The sequence below is a fragment of the Ambystoma mexicanum genome, chromosome 12 (genome assembly GCF_040938575.1).
Source record: "Ambystoma mexicanum isolate Mex_15411 chromosome 12, UKY_AmexF1_1, whole genome shotgun sequence".
Taxonomy (NCBI): domain Eukaryota; kingdom Metazoa; phylum Chordata; class Amphibia; order Caudata; family Ambystomatidae; genus Ambystoma; species Ambystoma mexicanum.
This window is the reverse complement of record NC_090936.1, coordinates 931,407,446-931,430,564: the sequence shown is the minus strand read 5'-3', so window position 1 is coordinate 931,430,564 and position 23,119 is coordinate 931,407,446. Positions and strand designations below refer to the sequence as shown.

Below are 23,119 nucleotides of genomic sequence, written 5' to 3'. Positions count from 1 at the left end.
ACTGCAGCAGGGCTTCACTGGGACGGGGTAGTTGCAGCAGCCATCGTTCTCTCCGCTTCTCTTCGGTTCCTTGTAGTTCTAGAGGCGACTCTGACTTCTACCCCAAGAGACCTGCCTTTTGTGCGCAAAACCCCCAATCACACAGCCTGGCTGTCAATCACGCAGCAGAGGGGTTGTCCAGCTGGGACAACCATCTCAGCCAATCATGGCAAAGTGCGACTTGGGTTTCCTAGGATACCCTGTGCACGGGGTGACTACACACCTCCCTCACATTCAGCCCACCTAGACACCCAGGCGCCAAGAGGAGGGCTTCTCTGCAGAAGCCCGCCAAAAGACGGTGAACAAAGAAGGCAAACCTAGTTTGCCGCGCAAAGTAAAACACAAGATGGACTTTAACAAAAAGAAATGGGGAATAAACCCAACCGGAGCCAAAAGAAAGACGATTTGGTCAAGCGGGTTCATGTTCGATGCTAATATAATAGCCAAGAACAGTACCACGTTTATCTAATATAATCGCGGTAGAAAAGTTAGGGTAGATACCACTGCCACCAGCCAAGTCTAAATGTTAAAAGAGCCAAACAATGCTCAGGGAGGTACAGACAGAAAAGGGGTACAGATTAGCCCTTTCCAGTACTTCATGTACGATGGGGTCTACTGGGTCTGTGGTAAAAATGACTATGTAAAGTAAAGGGCAACTTTACCTTTCTCTGGGGGACAGTGGTCAACCCCAGCGAAATGGAGTCAGAGGGAAGTCTTAAAGACAACTCTGGGTTCCTGCACTAAAGGTGCTGTGTAACCCATACAAGAACAGGGGCACCTGGAGTGGTGTGCTCCAGTGCCCAGATCACACAATGAGTAAAAACACATAGGCCAAAACACATGTAAGAGTGGAAAAAGGATGTACACTCTTACCAGGTGGAAAAAATTTACTCCAGAAATCCAGCAAAGCTGGTGGGGGACTCACTAGGTGAGGGAAATTAGCCCTAGAAGGCGAATTCTCCCTAACAGGGGGGTATATTTACCATTAATCTCTATCTGGGTGGTGGGTGCAGAGTAATTTGCTGTCAAATAGGCACAGAACGCCGGGCCAAAGCCTACTCGATGGAAAAGGGCTTTCAGGTAAGACCAATCGAGGTGATAAAATGCCTTATGGGCATCAAGAGCTATAACCCCCTGCCTTGAGACCTTGCCATTCCATAACCTCCACCAGGTTTAAAATCCTCCTGATATTATCCTCTGTGCATCTATTACCGGCAGCAGTAATTTTGCTGGCGGTAATAGCGCCAAAAATGGCCAAATACGGGCCAAAAATTGTCACCTCCGGCAAAAAGCAGGATGTAAAACTGCCTGTTTAGCACCCAACCTGTGATACAGCCATCCTTAAATGCAGCGGTAATACCGTTACCACTGCATTTGAAGGCTACCGCCCAACTCGTGTTGAGGCCCCAAAATGCCATTTTCCGCCCAACTCTTGATTTGGCCAGCCTGTAAATGTGGCGGTAATACCGTTATTGCTGCATTAAAGGGCTCAGGCCAAACTCGTGATCGGGCCTAATTCATGGCCGTGAGTGAAAGGTTTTAATATGTATTAAAAACCCAGGTACTACTAGCATGTTATATGCTGGTAATGTTCACAACTGAGGGAGGAAAGTGAGTCTACCGCCAGCCAGTGCCAGGGAACCTGCAGAAAAGAAAGTGATTTGTGTGGAGGAGGGGTAACCCTGGATCAATCACTTGGGGTAAAAGATCTGCATGGCTGTTACCTAAACAAGCTGTTTTAAAGTAAATTATTTTTTATTTGTAAGCACGCACATTGCACATGCGCGTGTCATGATGCCTACCCCCGGGCATCAGGACCAAGGCCCTCAGCTCCGGGAGCAGGCATCCAGACATGTGTTTAAACCTCAGCAGCCCCGGCTAGGGGCTGTCTGGGTTCAGTCCTGGCGCCTTAGGCGCCAGGCTCATCATAGAAATCAGTCCTGGCGCCATAGGCGCCAGGCTCATAGACTTTACTTACCTGATGCAGACCATGCTGCAAAAGAGTCCAAGCCTACATGAGGCCTGGATGGGACTATTTTGTCATCAGGACCAAGGCCCTCGGCTCCGGGAGCAGGCATCCAGACATGTGTTTAAACCTCAGCAGCCCCGGCTAGGGGCTGTCTGGGTTCAGTCCTGGCGCCTTAGGCGCCAGGCTCATCATAGAAATCAGTCCTGGCGCCATAGGCGCCAGGCTCATAGACTTTACTTACCTGATGCAGACCATGCTGCAAAAGAGTCCAAGCCTACATGAGGCCTGGATGGGACTATTTTGTTACAGGTTTTGCAAAGGTAGCGGGCGCCCCTCTCTCGAAAGAAGAGACTTGATAACCTGTTCAGTGGTTATTAACCACTTGAGAGTTTGCAGCCACTGCTTTTACTCACTGTGCCTTTCACAGATGGGAAATATCCATTTGCATATCAGTCTTTGTCCTGCCCAGGGGCAGTCCAGCACCGAAATGCAATGGCAATTCCAACCTGAACGAGAGTACCACCAGCAACCCCATACACGTGTTTCACCCTTGTTGGGGATCATCAGTGAGGTGAAGCTGATGCCTCTCTAAGCACAGTGAAAGGGAGACCACGTCTGGTTGCCCCCAGGAGATCTAGGGTTACCAATCCCAGGTTCCTTGAGAAATAGTTTTGCAAAGGTAGCGGGCGCCCCTCTCTCGAAAGAACAGACTTGATAACCTGTTCAGTGGTTATTAACCACTTGAGAGTTCGCAGCCACTGCTTTTACTCACTGTGCCTTTCACAGATGGGAAATATCCATTTGCATATCAGTCTTTGTCCTGCCCAGGGACTATTTTTTACTCGGGCGTGGCTCTAGAGAACTTCTTACCTGGAACTACTTTGGAGGCTATTTAAACCACACCCGAACAGCAGCACATGCTTCGCGTTATTCTGCATCCAGCAGCGTGATGCTCACCATGCCTGCAGCCAGCATCCAGTCTTCTGCCACGCCCGCGTGCCTGCAGCCAGCATCCAGTCTTCTGCCACGCCCGCCTCGAATCTGGAGCTCCTAGAATAAAGAAGAAGAAAAGGACAAGGTTAGAAAACAAACATTTCAAATTCCTCACCTAATTCCGGAACCATTTCATCTCCGGACCTGGAAAGTACATCAGTCCTGCACGCGTCGCTTCGCCAGCTCCAGCACGGCGCCATACTCACCAGTTCTCACAGCATCTTTCAATCCGGCACTGTCTCCATCATTTCTTCGCTGTAATCCGGCACCTAGGGGACACAAGAAAAAACAAGGTGAGCCAAGGGAATCAACAAATACAACCTCTTACCACCAAAGACTTACCTGATTTACCACCAGCGGTATTATTCCATAACTCTCCACATTTTCATATGCCGCATCTGTAAAGAGGGAGAAAAACAACATGTTAACGCATGCAATAGTTACCGGACAGCGTTGGGTAACACAGACTCTTACCTGAACGCCAGCAGCAGCTGCAAGACCTTCTTCTCACGAACTCAGTTGCAACCTAAGGAAGGAAGGGGACAAGAGTGAACATCGGGCACATTGAACTCTTTGAACTTGATACTTACCAATCCCGCCAGGGACTTCAGAGTCAATACTTACCGGAACTCTCCCAACGCCTTCAAACCAGTGAAGTAACTGGTATCTACGCGCCCCTGCAAGACACGCAGGATGGAGAGCTCATCTTTTACGAACATAAGGTGAGTTTACTAAGGGGATATCGGAGGTGATTAGTGGGAGAGAGCGAGAACAGTTGGGAGGCCATCACTTAAACCCACAGGTGATTAATCCCTGTCTCCACTTGCAGGAAAATACATCTTCGGGTCCAGCAGACAAGACTAGGCGGGCCAGTCCAGACAGTCATCTCTGCACTACGCATCACGTTGAAGGAGACCGCAGCTGTCCGGGTCCGATCGACACCCCTTTGGGGTCCAGGTGAGCATAACAGCGCTTGACAGCAAAGAACTAGTAAATAAGTTGGTGATTTACCAAAAACTCTTGGCTACAGCGGTTTGGTCTAACATGGCAACATATGCCTTAGTGTTGTCAATGTGATCCAAAATGCTTCATTAAGTGCAGGTGGTCGCGTCTCACTGGGTCTTGGATTTTGCCAAGAAAAAATCCCCTTGAGCAATAGTATAAAGTTGAATAACCCGCACTGGAGGAATCCAAGATTAATAGCCCTGATTTGAAAAAGGTCTCAAGGGAGACCGAAACACGTGTCATCACCTAAGGGCACTTTGATAAAATAAAAATCTTTTTGAACCTTGGGCGCAGTCTCATTCCGGGTTATTCAACTTTATAGTAAAGAAGTTGATGTGCAGAACTGCCCAGGAATATGTTCTATGTACAGTGCTTTGCCTTTGGCAAAAGTGCCAAATAAATAACAAATCATGAACCCTCCATAAACTCCATAAGTAGCATTGTCTGTAAAGTCCTGAATTGCAGCGATTCACAGATGAGGGCCACTTTATTTTGGGATGCCTGGGCCTATTTCTTGTCCGGGTTAGACCCCCCCCGGTGATACATTTTTAGCAAGTCTGCAGTACCTGGTACAGGCTTCAGTTCTCACCAGACTACTTGGGCCGAATCTACGTGATTTATCTGCGGCTCATTTTCCTGCGACGGAAATGTTTGCATGGGAAATGTACGCAATACAAAATGTTCGTATATTTCCCATGCAAACATTTCCATTACATATCACACAGATTCAAACACACACCCTCACTCACACCCCCACACACACCCCCACATCCCTACTTACCTTTCCTTCAGACGCACTGTGTCCCTGCAGCGCCGGTTCCCTTTCACTTCTGTGATCGGGAACAGGCGCTGCAGGGTCCTTTTACTTTTGCTTGGGTGAGCTGCGGGAGTGGGTGTCCCCCGCAATCCCCCCACTATACTGCATAGTATAGTGGGGGGGAATGCGGGGGACACCCACTGCATAGTATAGTGAGTGGGGTGTTGCGGGGGACACCCGCGCAGCCCCCAGCTTTTTTGTTTTTGCTCGGATGAGCTGCAAGGGTGTCCCCGCAACACCCCGCTCACTACACTGTATACTATAGTGAGCGGGGTGTTGCAGGGGACACCCCCGCAGCCCCTGGCTTTTTTAATAGATTTTTTCTGGCGGGGGTAGGGGGTGTCCCCCGCAACCCCTGCTCACTGTAGTGAGCGGGGTGTTGCGGGGGACAACCCCCCCAGCCCCTTACCGACCCCACCGAAACACCTAAACACATACCATGAAAAGTTTGAACTTTTGGTAGTTAGAACCTTTCGTGGTGTGTGTTTTAGGTCTTTTGGTGGGTCGGACTTTTAGATTCTGTAATTTCGTCCTATACCACCTGGGCCTACTAATGTGGCAAAATCTACACACTGGAGCCGTCTCGCCAAGCCAGGAAGTGTTTCAAACTTCGCTTGTCTGAGCCAGAACGGAAATACGTAAACACATAAAGTGTATGAATTGGGCTGCCTCTCGCAGCTTACCTGGAGCACATTCAGTTAAGGTGTGCGGACAAATATACAGGGTTAGGTTTTAAGAGACAGAGCAACCCAATTCCAAATGAGATAGACTATTGAGATTTAGCTTTGTGAATAAGGCATAGTGGATCATTAAAGTAAGAGCAACATATTTATATTTTCCACCATAGTACAGAAGGCCAGACTTTTAAAAATGTAATTAATCCCTCCCCTCATAACCCCTTATAGTTGGCTTCTGCACTGTGGTTCAGGTTCTCCTGATCTCCCACATTGACAGGGGAAACACCTGTTTAAACCACCAGCCAGCTGCGCAGCTGACACCCCCCAAGGCTGTCCACATGCAGCATCCCACCACTGGAGTCTCTTGTGCCTCCCATAACAAATCCATCAAACTATCAAAGTCAAAGATAACGTGCAAAGAGAAGACCCACAAACAGTCCTTCTTCTGCCATGCCTGACCCTCTGGAACTCTATCTCGCTGCAGGTTTGGAACACCCCCAAACCCCCATCCTCCAGGTTTGCAACCCATTAAAAACGTGGCTCTTCCATCAATACCCCACGTACAACTAAATCCATGATTTTCCATCCTGCGTTCAAAAGCGCCATGTCTAACGCTGGCTTCCACACTAAGTAAAGCGCTCTGTTGCTCCTGAGCTGGTTCACGCTATATGAAAGATACCAATAAATACATAAAATAAATTGCAAAAGAACGTTTTCCCCTCTTTTCATTCGGCATGTATTATTTGTATACAGCAACTTTCCCCCACATAATGTAAAGTGAATGAAAATGTATCTTTTTTTTAAAATCATATTTATTACATTTTACTTAGAATTAAAATAATTAAGCATTCATTAAAGTATAAGAAAACTATACAGTAAACATGTCAAAACCTTTACGGTGAAACAAAATCTTTTGTGAAAATAGTTATGATCCATTCAAATAGGCTTCCTCCAATGATGATACCACCATGAGCTGTGTTGAACAGTTCCAACAAACTGTTTATGGAGAGCAATGAGACCTCAAATGGAACCTGAGTAAAAAAGTTAAGTTGTATTAGTATAACATGCACGTTTTAAATATGATCATAATTATAACATGTGGTAATACATTTCCTTTTGATACAAACATGGGTCTAACTTTAAAAAACTCGTGCCCAGATCCGAATAAACCCAAAGTGCGTTGCACAAATGCATGCTCGGCACACACCGAATCAGAACAAGGACTGGTATATTCTGTGACTATTGTATTTGGAATATGACCCCTTTATTATTTTGTGTCCTTTTCACGTCTGTGGGGAGAGCGCATGCTCTCTGCCAGCATATTGGAATTATAAATTCAGAAGGAGGTCAGCTGCTCGTTACAGCATGACTTGTGTATCCTGCTGAAAGCTCTGTTCAAACAGCAGACCGTTTTTTGTTCAATATCTTTTTATTAGTTTGGTAGACATGCAATGAATTCAGACATAGCAGAATTATCAACAGTAGGGATCACATGTATAGTTTACTAACCCCTCCGACCCTATCAACAATTCCTTATGCCAAGGTCTGGTTTATATAAAGTCTTACTCAGGGATCAATGTGTGAAGAGCATGACAAAGTAGATGACCCACACATTAGGAAGAATCCACATCCCCAAAAGATTCACAACTGCACATGCTTAGATCCTTAAACTGTAGTCCATGGTCCTAACATGTCTTCTATCATCCAGCAATCCAACTACCTGTAGTCAGGCCCAGCATGTGAAATCTCTATTGTGATGCTTCACTTGTTCCAAAAATGGAAATCTAGCTAAGACTATTCAAAGGTGCCCATGCAGTGAGAATGTTATTTTGGGACTCATGAGTTCACTACCAAATAAAAAACATTCTGTAGTGTGACTCCCTATGCTGTATGCTTATTGAGGAGGAGTTCGCCCGTGACCATATTTTTTCCATTGTTCGATAATCCAGAGATTGTCTTGCCAAGCTTTAATATGGGGATCTTCACCAAAGAGTAATAGCGTTGACATAAGGCCCATAGTATTTGGTGCTGCAAAAGTAAGTCTTAACAAATAAGGTGGTCTACTTAGCGCTTAACTAGGATAAGCTAGTGTCGCTGGGCATGGGCAGCAATGGTTCAAAATGGTTGAGTAGGCTGTGAGCTCTGCCAATTCAACTACATTCCTGGCACAGCGGATGAGTAAGGAATAAATTACTTACCTGTAATTCTGGTTCTCCATCATTGGTATATTTCAAAGATTCACATGCTGTTAGACTACTCTCCGCCATGCTGGGAATCCTCTGTAACATTAATCAGTTTGATAGAAAAGCAAATAAATTGCATTGACGTTACCGTTCTCTTAGTTTCTTTTGGGACATTGAACCTTCAGCCAGTAGGCAGGGCATCCCTTAACTCGACCCCTTGAGGCCATCTTCAGATTCTAATGTATGTAAAAGTGCAAAGATGAGCTAAATGTGGGGCGGGCTGGAGGGTGGCATGTGAATCTATAAAAGATACCAATGCTTGAGAAACCTGAGTTAAAGGTAAGTTTCTTTATTCCTTCTCCAGCACTGGATCTTTAATGGATTCACACATGATGCTAGAATGGATTGTAAAGCAGTACAAAATGCATTAATATGCACCCACATGCAAGCCTGGAGTAAGATGAAGGCTCACTTAGCTGAACAAGTTATGAAGGACCACTTGTCCAAACCTGGACTCCTCCGCAGAATTTGTGTAATGCAGTAGAACTTGAAGGTGTGAGTAGACTTCCATGTAGCTGCTCTGCAGATGTCTGACAGCAGCACTCATGCTAAAAGAGCAGCAACAGATGAGACTGCCCTTGTAGAGAGTGTACCCGGGGCCGACCTGGGAGTACCTGTTAGCAACTTAATGTGAGATACAAGCAGAAGCCATCTGGAAATGAAAGCTTCAGAAAGGCTCTTTCATGTAGCAACAATTGTACATGCAATGAACAGCTGCGTTGAGGTCCGAAAAAGGCTTGGTTCACTCCACATAATAAAGGGAGTGGAGGGAACATTCAACAGGCGTAGCAGGAGTGCTGAAGAAAAAGTGCCTTGGCAAGTGCCTCAGCGATGCTAGCACCACAAATATCAGTCTGCACGGCTGCTGGTTGGCAGTGTGGAGGACTCTTGGTATGAGTGCAAATGGTGGGGAAGGGTATAGGAACTTCCCGTTTCATGGATGCGAAGGCCTCTCCCAGTTTGGCTGTCTCTTTTGTGGCTAGTAGGTACTTCTCTGGTTTCCCCACATTTGGAATAGGACTTCCACCCGGCTCTGGAGGAGGTTGCATTAGTGGCAGAAGCAAAGTTCCCAAATGAGGGAATCGGCCAAAGAGTTGTGAATGACTGGAAAGTGAAAAGGGGACAAAAACATTGGTTGGGCTAGAACCCATTTTTTTTTATTTTTTTTTTTATTTGTATTTATCCAGAATCTGGATTTAACAAAAGATCTCAGTTTCCTCTGCTTAGATGGTTGCGTTCGGTGGCGTACTCTGTGTGCACTGCAGTAGGGCATTCTGTAGAATTTTTGCTGCTGCAATCGACCAGTTTGTTTTTTGTCCGCTGATTAGGCGGTTCCACCATGTTTCCTCTTCGCTTTCAGTGTATAGTTTGAGGAGCGGGTGAAGGTATAGTAGACGAAACTGGTGCATCGCTGGACACACCAGTAACAAATGCCTTACTGTTTCTGAGTCAGCTTTACATAGACGGCAGCTTTTTGAGGTCGAATAACCTCTTGCAAACAGAATCTCGTTTGTGTGTAGCAGGTTTAAGCGAGCTCTTAGAAGAAAATGCTGCATTGATTTATTTGGAAATCTTCTGAATAACTGGGTTGTCTCATTTAGCTTCTTTGGTTCTTGAGGGAAGGTGGTCAAGGTCTTGTTTCTTTTGGCTTTCTCCTCGGTATTGATCCAGTCGGCCTCTTCCAGTTTTTTTTTTATCCTGTTTGGATTCGTGATAAGGTCTTCATTTGTACACGCAATTTGGGTCAGCTTTGATTTTATTTGTTCAGCCCAACTCAGAATCATACTGCAAGCGCCTGTCTTAATCTCCAAGTCTATTAGTTTATAAAGAGGTGGCGCGTCGGGAAGGATTGTTTTTCTGAACAAGGATACGCTTGCCAATTCCACTATCGTGCTTAGTGAGACGAGGCCAAGTTCTCGTCTTATTGCCTCCATCTGGGTTGATTTTGGCAGGTTTAGTACTGATTTCCAAAAGTGACCCTCGAGTTTTTTCCATATTGTGTTTGGGACCGATGGCATCGCGGCTGCTCCGTATGTCAGGGCCGGGACAACTTTGGCTTTGTAGAATGTTATTGTCGGGATCAGGGAGAAGCGACCAAATTTCTTATCCAACAATCTGGCTTGGGAGGTCAGGGATCGCACTTTCTTACAGAGTTCTTTTTGCATCGCTGATTCTGTGGGAGTGCTGTCTATTATTACACCCAGATATCTGAAGTTTTTTACTGTTTCCACATTGACTTTTTCAAGGTTCCAGTTAAATTCTTTCGATCTTTTGGTTTTTTTTCCCAGTATGAGCACTTTTGTTTTTGCTTTGTTTATGATTAAGTTGGCCTGGTTGATAAACTCTGCTAGATCATTCATTTGTCTCTGGAGACCAATTTCTGTTCTGTCCAGCAGGGTGATGTCATCAGCGTATAGCAATCGCGAGACTGGTGTGTTGCCAATTTTCGGAGGAAACGATCGAGTCTTCTTACTTGCTTCTTTTATGTCGCCCAGGAAAGCTATAAATAGTTCGGGGGCCAACGGGCACCCCTGTTTCACTCCTCGGTGGGTAGAGATCTCTTCCGAGAGTAGGCCCTGTTGGTCTAGTTTGACCCTCATGGTTGTTCCTTTGTGGAGAGCTATTATTGGAGCAAGGATGTTCAGGACAGTCCCATGTTTTTAACTTTTCCCATAGCATTTCTCTGTCCACCATATCGAATGCTTGCGATAGGTCTATGAAAGCGAGAAAAGTTCTCGAGGATCCTTGCAGAGTCTTACTTTTGGTTATGCTAAGTAGCATGATGTTTACTGTGGCCGTTAGGTTTTTTTTTAATCCTGCTTGGAATGGATCAGCGCAGGGGGCGCTCTTTGCCCATTTTTGAAATCTTTTTACGAGCAGGGAGCCGTATATTTTTCCAATTGTGTCCAACAAGGCAATTGGCCTGTAGTTATGTGGATCCGACTTTGCGCCTTTTTTGTAGATGGGAACCACTATAGCTGAGGTCCAGGACCTCGGGATGGATCTGGTGTTTGAACATTTACTGAGCACCTGGCTTATGAAAGGCACCCAGTTTTCGGAGTATGTTTTCAGATCGGTGTTTGTGATCCCGTCTGGACCGGGTGCTCTGGAAGCTTTTAGTTTTCTCAACGAGTCGTGGATATCTTCTTTATCGGACACATCTATCCACTCTGTTTCGGTTTCCTCATGGTTTGTAGGGTTCGCCTTTGATGGTGCTTGAAACAGGTCAGTGAAGTGCGTTATCCAGTTTACTTCGCTTACTGCGTTACAAGGGGTATTTGAGTTTGTCGTGCACACTTGGTTCAGCAGTTTCCAAAAATCTCTGGCATCTTTTCCCGCCCCTTTTTTCAGCATTGTTTCAGAGTCCTTTTGATACAGATTTATTCAATGGTTTATTATCCAGGCTTTGTATTTTTTCGTTTCTGCTTTCAGTTCTTCTTGCAGTGCTTTCGAGTTGTTGCTTTTCGTCCACCCTTTTAACTTTCGTATTATAGCCCTTCCAGCCACCACCTGTTTATCAAATTGGTGCGATTTGGCCAAGTCCGTCCCCCGTTTCATGTTCAAGATGATTTTAAAAGGGCTTAGCAGGGGTTGGTAATCTATTGTTGAGTTGCAGATAGTGTATTTCGAAGTTAGTTGGTCGATTCTTTCTTCTGTTAGCCTTAGGCGAGTTCCTTGATTGTTACTTTCGACCATATGCCTCATCCGAATTTTGTTTTTACAGCTGGAGTTCCACGTTGCTTGTAGTAAGTTATGGTCGCTTGCTTCTGTTTTAATCACCTCGAAGGAGGACATCACTTTCTGCAGATGTGAAGATGTAGTCTATTGTCGCAGACTTTTTCATTCTTTCCCACGTCGGAGGTCTATTTGTGGCAGGAAAGTCCTTAGCCATGTTGGTGAACCATCTTGAAGCCATAAGATTGTTCCATTGGGCTCCTCTTTCTTCCTTTGTGCTCTTCCTTATAGACTCTTTCGTCCATTCCCTTCGGGTCTGACAGTTGGCGTTTAAGTCTCCGCAGATTATTATGTGAACTGTGTTTTCCTCCACAAATATGGTGTCTATAGATTTTTCGATCAGTTTGCGGAACTTTATGTCCGAGATTACTAGGGAATTCCAGTATACAACAATCACTGCTAGCTTGGCCTTCTGGGGGTCTTCTTTTTCTTGTTTTCTTGACGCACGGGGGTTGGCCCATTCCAAGGACGCTACCAAATGGTGTTTGGATGATTCCAGAACATTCGTAATGCTGATTCCTCTCCCTGCACGAACCGCTAATAGAATTCCAGACGATGGCCTGCCCAAGCGACTTTTCACTGCCGGGGAGAGAACAATTTCAAAACCGTCCAGAGACGGAACCTCTGTAAGCCAGGTTTCTTGTAGGGCCAAGATGTCGAACTGCCCTAAGTTGATTCCTCCTTTTTGTGTTAAGTGTTTGAACCCACACGTATTCCATGAACCCAGTTTTAGGGTGGTTTCGTTTGCTTTGTCCATGTTGTCTCGGGGCAGCTGTTTAGGCCCTGCTGGTTGCTATTTTTGTGGTGGTTTGAGAAGGGCTTTCGGAAGCCAGGACCACAGCTGGTTCCTTATACTTTGGCTATCCTGGGATCCAAGAGGCGCGCTGGTTCTTTGTTGGATGGATTTCTGAGTCGTCAATTTCCCTGACGCATTCGGGTCGCGGGGAAAAGTAGGGGAGGTTATCTGCCACTTTTGCTCCTTCATCTTTTCTTTTCCCTCTCTTGTTTCGATTTCCCTTCCCTCCGCATGGGTGGTGGGTTCACAGTCTCGTTCTCTCCTCAAATTTTGCCTGGGTGTTTCGTGCAGTACGTGATCCCTTAGGTTTTCAAAGTTCTTTCTTTCGTAGTTTGAAGTTTGATGTCGATTTAGCGGAGACGCTCGCTTCTGTTTTCTCCAACGCGGGGTGCGAGACAGGGCCTCGTAGTCCCGTCTCTTCGGTTCTGAGGGATCTTGGGGTTTCGAGTGGTGGTTTCTAGTCGTTTCTCTCTCCCTTGACACTGTTGGTCTCCGACCAATTTAGTATCCTGATTCCAGATTTATGTAGTTCTCTCCGGGTGTCCTCAAGGTCTTTAATCACGAATGACGCTTTTAGATGCAAGTAAGCTTTTGCTGTTGATTTTTTGTGATACGGTTCAACCAGTGCCAGGTCTTCTGACCTCAGATTTTTTAGCGTAGTTGTTTTACCGAAGATTCTGAGTATCGTGTTTCTGTTCAAAGTTATGTGCTCTGTGTTCCTGGATTTTTGTTCCATTTTGTAGATTGTTGCTTTTGACTCTTGTCTGTATTTTTTCTGTCTTTTGAGTGAGTTGAATTCTGTCAGCCTTCTCTGGTCTCCTGGTCGTTCACGTGACCTTGGGCTATTTCCCACTCCTCGAGTTATTTTTGTTTCCTCCACGGGGAAAACTTCTTTTTTTCCTAATGACTGTTTCCAATGACTCAATTCTTTTGATCCTCCCCGGGTCCTTCTAACTGTTATCGGTGCTTTGCTCAAGGGCAGATGGTGCCTGGGTGTTAATTGCCCTCTTTCCCCTGCCAGTCGGTTTGGGGGCGAGTTTCTTTTGTCTGAAGTTAAGTCGATTTGATTGCTTACGTCCGGTGTGTCTAGATGCTGAGAAATATTCATAGCGGTCTTGTCCCTTAGAAAGTCGTCCACTGATTTCGGTGAAATTGGTAGTGGCTGAGTGTCATACGTTTTTTCATTGGCCAGGGAAGATTTGAGACTTGTTCCACTGTCTGGAGTTTGTTGCAGAGCGCTCTCCTCTTGGTTTTTCCGTCTCTTTTCTCGAGTTGGTCTCGGCGGAGCTCCGAGTCTTAGGACTATTTCTTCTTGGTCCGCTCTAAGGGTTGTTATATTTGCAGACATTGGGCCTCATTCCGAGGCTGGCGGTAAGGGTTAACGGTCACCGTTAATGGCAACGGTGACCGTTAACACTTACCACCATATTCCGAGTTCCCTTTTGCGGGTTGGCATTTAAGGCCTGCTTTTAGCAGGCGTTAAAAATCCAACCCGCAAAGGGACCTTGGAGTAAATTACGGCACCGTAATTTACGGTGCCGTAATTTACTCCTTCCCCATTCCCATTGAGCCCTATGGGGGCAGGAATGGGGATGGGGAACCGGTATGGTGAATGGGGAATTACCGGTCCCTCCAACCTTGGAATGGACCGGTAATTACTCCATTCACCATGCCGGATTTCCATGGAGTAAATAGCTCCATGGTTGCTTACCATGGTGCTATTTACTCCATGGATAGCGCCAGCCTCGGAATGAGGCCCATTGACTTTAGTGGAGTAGCCGGCTTTGGGTCCCTTGGGATGTTAGTGCCTTCTGCTGACCCTTTGGGGGCTTTTAATGCCGATGTCCGAAACGGGCAAGGTTTTGGTTTAGGGGGAAAAGCGGAGAAGAGCGCAAAGTGGCCCTCCCGGGTTCGGTTTAAGGAAGAAGACACATTTTCTCCCGTAGACTGGAAAGTGAAAAGGGGACAAAAACATTGGCTGGGCTAGAACCCATTTTCACAATATATAACATTGAGGGAGCCCCTCTACTAGAATGAACACCGTTCAAATAATCGGCTGTATGGGAGGTTCCCCACTCAGCAGGGTCTACAACCACATTTTAGCTCACTGTACATTTCACAGAGAAGAAATAACCATTTGCATATCAGTCCCTTACTTGGGCAGTCCAGCACCAAAATGCTAGGCAATTCTCCTCTGAACAAGAGTACCAACAGCAACCCTAGACACGTGTGTTGGCCGTGTTGGGCCTCAGTGAGGTGAAGCTGTGCCTCTCTATGCATAGTGAGCAAGGGGTCCACGTCTTGATTACCCTTATTAACTCAGGGTGAAATCCCAAGTTTTCCAAAATATACAAAATTTTGGGAGCCTCTCTACTGAGAATGAACACATGTGCCTTAGAGAGGCTCAGCTTCACCTCACTGAGGAGGCCCAACAAGGCCGCAACACATGTCTGGGATTGTTGATGGTACTCTTGTTCATAGGAGAATTACCCAGCATTCCGGTGCTGGACTGCCCCTGTGGGTGGGACCAGACTGATATTCAAATAGATATTTCTCCTTTGTGAAGGGTACAGTGAGTTAAAATGTGGTTGTATACCCTCCTGAGTGGAAGAAATTCCATAGAACAGGGCATTTGACGCAGGTTTGTTCTCAGTATAGGAGCTCCCACACTCTTGTTTAACCCATTTCCACAATGACTGCACCTTGGAGGAGAGGATCCGAGATCTGGTGCTGCCTTGCTTTCAGACGTAGAAAATCGCAGCTCTACGCTCTGTGAACACACATACCGTTTTCCCATGTAGGTGGGGAAGAAGAAACCCTGAGGGCCCAGAATACCATCCACAGCTCTACAGCTTTGAAATGCAGAGCCTTTTGTCTTAATTTCCCAGAGACCTTTGGCATGAAAATAGGTAGTGCCTGGTCCCCAGCCCTACATGGAGGCATCAGGGGTTTCGAACACTTGTTGACGTTGCAAACCTTCCAGCCAGTCTCTTTTCACTGTGCAATGTCCTTGCACCAACATAGAGCACTGCAAAGGGACTTAGGAGAAAGGGCTTATTTTCACAATGCCCGGAGCCCTAAACCTATGCTCATGTAGCAACCCCTACAGAGGGCTAAGGTGGAGCCTGCTTTTTGTGATGATCAGAATGCATGAAGACATCATGCCCAAATCACTCATATTGTGGAAACCAGTTTGAGAGAAAACTCTTGCACCTTGTTCAGAAACGTGTCGACTCTGTTGGCAGATGGGGTCGGAGTTGAAATTGTGTCTAGGTGTGCTCTTAGAAACACCATTCGTTGAAGCGGAATCAGAGGGCTTCTAGTTGGAGAAGCAGAATGATGTTAGACTTCAGTGGCCTGCGTGAGGGATGGTGCTGCGATCAGCCAGTCATACAAATAATGGTAGACGTAGATCCCAGACTTCTTGAGATGTGATGTGGCTGGGGAAAAGCATTTCGTATACACCTTTTGCGCCAAAAGAGGAAAACCTTGATCTGTAAATGTTGTTCCTGCCATGTCGTACCCAGAAACCTGCGACAAAGTTGCTGAATGGGAACGTAGAACAACATGTCCTACATGTCCAGGGATGATAGAAAAATCTCACTTGGCAAGCTGGGAGAATTTCAGTTTTTTTTCTTTTTCTTGATTTTTGCATAATGATTGTGAGTGGAGGAATATATTGAGGATGGGACTCCACCCACCCTACTTTTTCGGACCAGGAAATAGAACAAGTAGATTCCCTGATTCTTTTGAGAATGAGGGACTCGCTCTATACCTCCCTTGGACAGGACCACTAGCACCTCTAGTTAAAGCACATGAAGATGCTTTTCTTTTTTTGCTGGTTTGTCTGCAGAGGGGTTGTTGGCGGCCTATGTACAAATGTGAGGGCTTGGCCATGAGCCCCCATGGAAAGCACCCAGTTGATAGATGTTATTCGCCTCCATTGATGTTGGAACGAAGATGGGCACCCTCCCACTGGGGTACCAAAACGGAACGGCAGCACTGGGCAGCGGTGAAGTTTGCTTGTTGGATTGGCCCTTGTGCTGAGAAGAGATGTGACATATATTGGCACATCTCTAGGGCTGAGATCAAGCCTTATACTGCTCCCCTAAGATGTATTACACCTCCTGATGACTGGGAGCAGTATGTGCAGTGGTAGTCTCTGCCGGTTTTGGAGAAACGGTATGGCTTATAGCGAAAAGACTGAAAAGGCTGCATTATTGATGAGTGCCAAGGAACCTGGCCATGACCTTTTACACATTAATTCATCATGAATTGAGTCCCCTTGCAAACAAGGTCTTCTATAGCCAAAGCTGTAGGGAATAAGGCTTCTTGTAAAAAAGGACTTAGATGTTGTGGCATCTCGCAGAACAGGTCTTTCATTGATGAGGCATTTTGCCTATTAAGCCGCCATGAACAAGATACCTTATTGTTGAATTCCTTTCATAGACCAAGCTTTGTCTCATAGAATAGGCATGTCGTGGGATAAGTGGTCCACTCACTGACAAGAGTGTTAAAGACAGGTTTCTGTCATAGAACAGGCCTCTTGGAGAGGCGGCCATGGCCTGGAGATCCATAAATCCAGTAATTCCACGACACACAGACCCCTTTTCTTCTCAGAGTCATGCATCCTGCAATACAGAGACAATTGAAGCTGGCGCCCGGCCTTATCAATCCAGTTCGCCCAGCAGTCCTACCTGTGAGTGAACAAGCACCTAGGCACCGGCAGGCATCTAAAAATTAAGAAAATGTCAAAGGGAGGAGCAAAGCCCAAGATGGGGACGGTTGACATCAAGACACTATTGGGAATCCAAGAAAGGGAGAAGGAGAAGAACCCCAAGGAAACACAGGCCGAGGTCCACCCACCCCCATCTGTGATACCTACACCAGCATCCTTCACAAAAGAAGACCTTGTAGAGATGCTCTCCCTGCTGAAGCAAGACCTCACTAAAGAGATCAAGGACACTAAGGAAACAATGCTTAGAACAGTTGCAGACCTAAACTCCCATATGAGCAGGCTGGAAACAAGGGTAAATGAAGTCGAGGACACACTGTGCAAACAGGCTCACGACTAGGCGGAAATCACCAATACAGTTCTCGGCATAGATGAACAACTGGAAATTATGTGGGCTAAACAGGAGGACCTCGAGAACCGCTCTCGAAGAAATAATGTTAGGTCCCAGACCAGGAGCTGGGCGAATACGTGAAGGAGCTGTTCCAGTCACTACTTGAACTCCCTGAATCAACAGCGATGGAAATGGACAGAACGCATAGCGTTTACACCACGCAGCAACAGCGCTGCAACCTCCTACCGGACGTCCTGTCTTGTGTCCATTTCTTCCAGCAAAAAGAACAGATCATGGTGGCTGCTCGGAAAAAAGAGCTGTTTCAGTTCTGAGGGAAGCAGATTGCGTTATTTCAGGACTTGGCACCACAGACCCTGGCAAACAGGCAGAAGCTGCATGTTGTGAGGGCCTGGCTGCAGGCACAGAAGATCAAATAGCAATGCGGGTTCCCTTGCAAGCTACTATTCAAATTCAAAAACCAAAAAATACGCAATTGGAACTGAAGAAGAGGCGGCAGAACTGATGAACGGGCCACAAGAGGGTTCAGCTGAAGGAGAGCAGCAGCAAAGTCAGGAATGGACCAACAGAGACAAACTGAGAAGGCCGAGACGGAGAAAGTACCCAGAGGCGGTACTCAACGTGGGAAAAAAAAGATGGCACTCAAGAAACAAGAGATCCAAGACAAGCTGGAGGTGTGGCATAGCCTATGCGCCTGGACCACAGCCCTTCCATAAGGAAGGCTACTCCTGCACATGTTAAATGGGAGAGCGCATACTCCACAGGGCAGAGACTATTTGGCACAGGGTGAGGAGATGTCATGAAAGAATGGCGTCCAATCAAATGTCATATCAATTGACAGATGACAGGTCTGTCAGTGCACAGGAGGATGGACCAGTGCAGTATGGTTCGGGTTTGGTTGGGGATATACATTTCTGTTTTACTTTTCATCATGGTTATCAGTTCTGGTGCACAGCATTTCCTACAATGTAAGATTCCCAAGCAAGAAGTTATCTACATATCGCTGCTGGTTGGCACACTCTCTCCCTGCCATACTGGGGCATGCCTAGCACAAAAGACATAGCACATGGTGGAAAACCCAAATACAAAATGCCTGACCCTGAACGTGAGGGGTCGAAACTCGCCAGTAAAGCGAACAAAAGCTATTATACAGCGGCTCACCTCCATGGAGATTGACATTGCATTCCTACAAGTGACCCACTTACTAAAAGTGGACGGAAAACGTTTGATCTTTCGGGGGTACACACAGGCATGCTTTGAAATGAGTGGCCACAAGAAACGGGGGGTGGCTATAATGGTCCATAAGGGCTTACCACTACGAACACAGGAAGTTCTGAGGGACACGCAGGGGAGTTACCTACTGGTGAAGGGAGACCTGCGAGACTGGAAAATTACTCTCGGAGTGATCTACGGACCGAATGGAAAACAGGCATAATTCCTGGAGGAGTTTACTGGGATTGAGGGGAGCTTTAAGGAGGGTGTTGTAATATTGGGAGGGGAATTCAATTGCGTAGTGTATCCAACGATAAATAAAAACCCTGGCTCTGACTAATAATGATAAATCTAATTTTTACGCCATGACCACGTTACTAAGGGAGCTAACATTAATTGAAGTGTGGCACTTCACCCACCAAGGGGAAAAGGGATAGACTTTCTATTCAGCAGTACACAGGGGTTTCTCCAGGTTAGATATGTTTCTGGTTTCCCCTACTCTCATACCATTTAGTAACTACTATAGAGACCTTGCCGAAGGCACTTACACAACCACTCCCCGGTGAAATTAGAAATTGACCTTGAATAAGGGACCCAACGGCAAAACCCCCCTGGAGACTTAATGAACACCTCCTTGGGACACAGTAGTGAGAACGGCGATAGAGGAAGTAATAGCCCAATATTCCCAGGAAAAATATGAAAGGGTATTCACAGCAGTACTATTTGGGAAGCAGGGAAGGCAGTTCTTAGGGGGGTCTTAATAGGTCAAACAATATCTTGGAGTGGGAATTGGTGGCGGATCCGTAATGAATTAGAAGAAACGGTATGCGAGAAAGAAAAAGCGCATATTAATAAAGGCAATAGATGCACACTAAGGGACCTTAGAATAGCCAGACAGGCCTTAGAAGCCCACTTGATGGGGAAAGCCGCACAATCATTACTTATGACAAAGCAATTTTATTACTCTAGGGGCAATAAGGCGAATAAACTATTGGCAGCAAAGCTCAAGAAGAAGTCTACCCGTAACGATATAGGGGCCCTGAGAGCCAGGAATGGTCGGAGGGGTCACCACAGAAATAGGGAAGCTACAGGTCATGGAAGATTTCTTTAAGAACGCCTCTGCCTCACATAAAGGGGACCCCCTCCGTATTCGAGAATTTGTTAAACAAGCCCAACTCCCTCAGACAATGAAAGTAGCACTAGAAATCCCCATCTCAGCCCAAGAAGTCACCCAAGCTATTGGATCCCTCCCTGGGGCGGGAAGTTCCCGGGACAGATTGGATTGGCACTCTTTAACTCATTCTCCACCTCTGGAAAGGTGACTTGCTCGATGGCTGAATCCACAACCACTTTGTTATTGAAGCCAGGGAAGGATCCTGTGGATTTTTCTTCTTACCACCCTATAACTCTCTTCAATACAGATGCAAAGCTGTATAGAAAAATCATAGCGGGCAGACTGCAAGAAGTCCTCTCGCATATAATTGACACAGATCAAACGGGGTTCATCAAGGATAGAGGGGCCCATGACAATATCAGGAGGGTGGTTGACCTAATAGCTATGGCCCGAAACCCCCGAGGGGATTATCCCTCATATCCCTAGATGCAAACTGTGCGTTCGACAGCATGGCCTGGGATTTTCTGCAAGCCATGTAGCCATTATATGGTTTCAGACCGAATATCATCAGGCTAATCCTAGCGAACTTTCAAATCCCTTCCACTATGATCAGGCTTAAAGGCAACAATTCACTCCTGATCTCTCTGGGCAGGGGAACAAGACAAGGGTGCCCATTGTCACACTTGGTCTTTGCACTGGCCATAGAGCCGCTGGCACAAAGAATTTGGAATAGTCCCCTCATACAGGGCCTCGAGTGTGCAAAGAGAACACATCAAGTGGCACTTTATTCGGATGATGTCATCTGCTTCCTGCAAAACTCCGAACAGTCGATCCCCCCCATAATGGACCTCCTAGAGGAGTTCCACAGGGTCTTTGGATTTCATATTAACCACCAAAAATCAATAGGCATGTCAATAGGAATACTGCAGAATACCCAGTTAGAACTGCATTCGGCGTTCCCGTTCAAGTGGGTGGAAAAGGAGTTCACATACCTGGGGCTAAACATCACTAACACATATGGAGCCCTTCATGGGGCCAATATCCCGCAATTATGGAAAGAAACAAAAGCCACCTTGAAAGGCTGGGAAATCCAAGAAATATCATGGCTTGGAAGGGTGACTGCAGTCAAAATACAATCTTGCCCAGACTCTTCTACACTTTTCAGGCCTTACAGATCAATATCTCTAACAAAGAGCTGGCAGGCCTGCAAAGGGCAATAGAGCGGTACATTTGGAAAGGAAAGCATCCTAGAATCCCACGGCAAACGCTCCTCAGAACAAAAGAGTTAGGGGGCCTGGGAGTCCCCTCCCTGCACAGATGCTATCAAGCAGCCCAGATAGGACCAATGGTCGGCTGGGCAATAGATGAAAACAAGCCAAAATGGAAGGGGATAGAGCAGGGTATGAGTGGTACCCCTCCAGCTCACTTGCCTTTCTTAACTAGACACCCTAGGGCCGGCCTGCTTCAATCCACACAGACATCTCTTACTATCTGGGACAAGGCCTGTGCATGGTTGGGAATCAAATCAGGGCTAGGACCATTAACACTGGTACTGCAGAACTCAGAGTTCACAGCAGGCATGGCAAAAGAGTGATTCAGCTGTTGGGAATCTTTGGGGCCCGTAAAACTCAAAGATGTATATAAAGACGGTCTCCCTCTTACATTCCTAGAATGCAAAACCAAATTCACACTCCCAGAGTGCAATAGTTTCTGATATTTTCAGATCAGACATTGGGTCTCCAATCATAAAATAAAGCAGGCGGGCGCACGCCCTCAAAAGGCAATTGAACTTCAGCTCCTTGAGGGGCAAAGCACCCATAGGATTCCCCGATGTTACTGCTTATTAGGCAAAGCTCAGCTGGAGGATAAACTCTCATATATGAAGCAGTGGGAGGAAGATTTAGGGGCAGAAATCCTGTTGGATTCTTTGCAACGTAAATGGGGCTGAACTAACAGGTGCACAGGATATAAAGAATGGGCGGTCAAACTCTGATTTAGGTGGTACATGACACTGCAGCGCCTGCTCGCAATATCGCCAGACTACCTGACCGCAGCTGGCACGGATGTGGCCAATTGGGGAACTCTTTTCATATGTGGTGGCAATGCCCGGTAATACAAACTTACTGGCAAGAAATTAAGTCAAGAATAAAGGACATCACTGGTGCGTGACTCCCATTGTTCCCCCAAGTCATGCTCCTGGGGGAGGTGCTGGTAGATGGGGCATATCTAGCCTCAGACCCGAGGGCAGATCTAATAACCCAACGGTAACTGGCAGCAAAACTCAATCGAGCCCGATTTTGGAGAAAAAAAAGAGGGGTCGATTTTGTCGTACTGGTGGATCAATATCTGGGAGATAGCTGCAATGGAGAAACTGTCTGCACACATAGCAGGAAATATGACCTGGTTTTCCCGCACCTGCGCCCCATTCTTTGACTTTGCAGGACAGGAAACAGATGTTTTTCTGCCCACAAATTCTGTGGCACCTGCTGCAGAGTTGAACAGCTTTTGGGGAGAGAGAGCAGCCGAGGAGGGAGGGAAAAGAATGGCGTAGTGTTGAGAACCCTAAAATCTTGCTCAAGCCAATTGATAGAACCGATCCGTTTATTAATTGTATTGTTTATATCCACTTATTTACTTTTATTTGAATGTTGCTGTTAAATATTTTGTGGTGGGTTTCAAGATTAATGAAAATGAAAAATGAGATTCCGATGATACTACAGTAGATTTCTTGTCAACGTCATACTTTGGATTGTTCATTGAAATTTAAATAAAAAGACATTGCAAAAAAAAAAAAGTGCCTCTTATAGACTAAGGCTTTTGTAGAGGGCTGGTGGTTGACAACGCTGTTGTACGCAAGGCACCAATCACATACAAGGCCTCTCATAGGAAATTGCTGTAGACAAGCTTTCAGTAAATCAGGCCTTAATAAGATTAGCCTGTGTTAGAGTAAGCCTCTTATAGATGATGCTCTGTCATACAGTAGTGTCAGTCTAGAAAAATGGATACCTCTCATATTTGACGACAAACGTATGTTGGTGGCCGTGGGCCAACCGTCTCATGCACGATATGACAGACATATAGGTTTCCGAGTTTGCTAATGAACGACCATTTTGATGTAACAAGGATCGACATTTTGTTTTCTAACCATTGCTCATTGCTTTCTGTTCTTATTGCTTCGCAGCACATTTTCTGCTTACACTGCTTGACTGTAAAACATTGTTGTCTGAACGTGAAAGGACAAGGCCGCAGGGCCGCGAGGATAACAAGAGTTTGTTGAAACACAACGTAGGCAGCGCCAGGAAGGAATGCCTGGCTCCCTCCCGAATGTAGCCTTGAAGCAGAGCTGCAGGGCATTTAATCATTTCGCAGCTGCCAGCCAGTCTTGTTATATGGTAGAATATGTTAGAATAAAGCAGCTAAAGGCTTGAATTATGC

At 46.2% G+C, this 23,119-nt stretch overlaps 1 protein-coding gene across 1 annotated transcript in view; it reads right to left on the bottom strand.

Annotated features, from left to right (window-relative positions):
* Window positions 1-6,384: 6,384 nt before the first annotated feature.
* Window positions 6,385-23,119, bottom strand: part of LOC138514687 (tropomyosin alpha-1 chain-like) — a 164,725-nt gene continuing 147,990 nt past the window's right edge. The window contains exon 5 of the mRNA XM_069630103.1: window positions 6,385-6,531. Within this exon, the coding sequence (XP_069486204.1) occupies window positions 6,394-6,531 (138 nt within the window). The 3' untranslated portion in view covers window positions 6,385-6,393. The remainder of the gene's footprint in view (window positions 6,532-23,119) is intronic.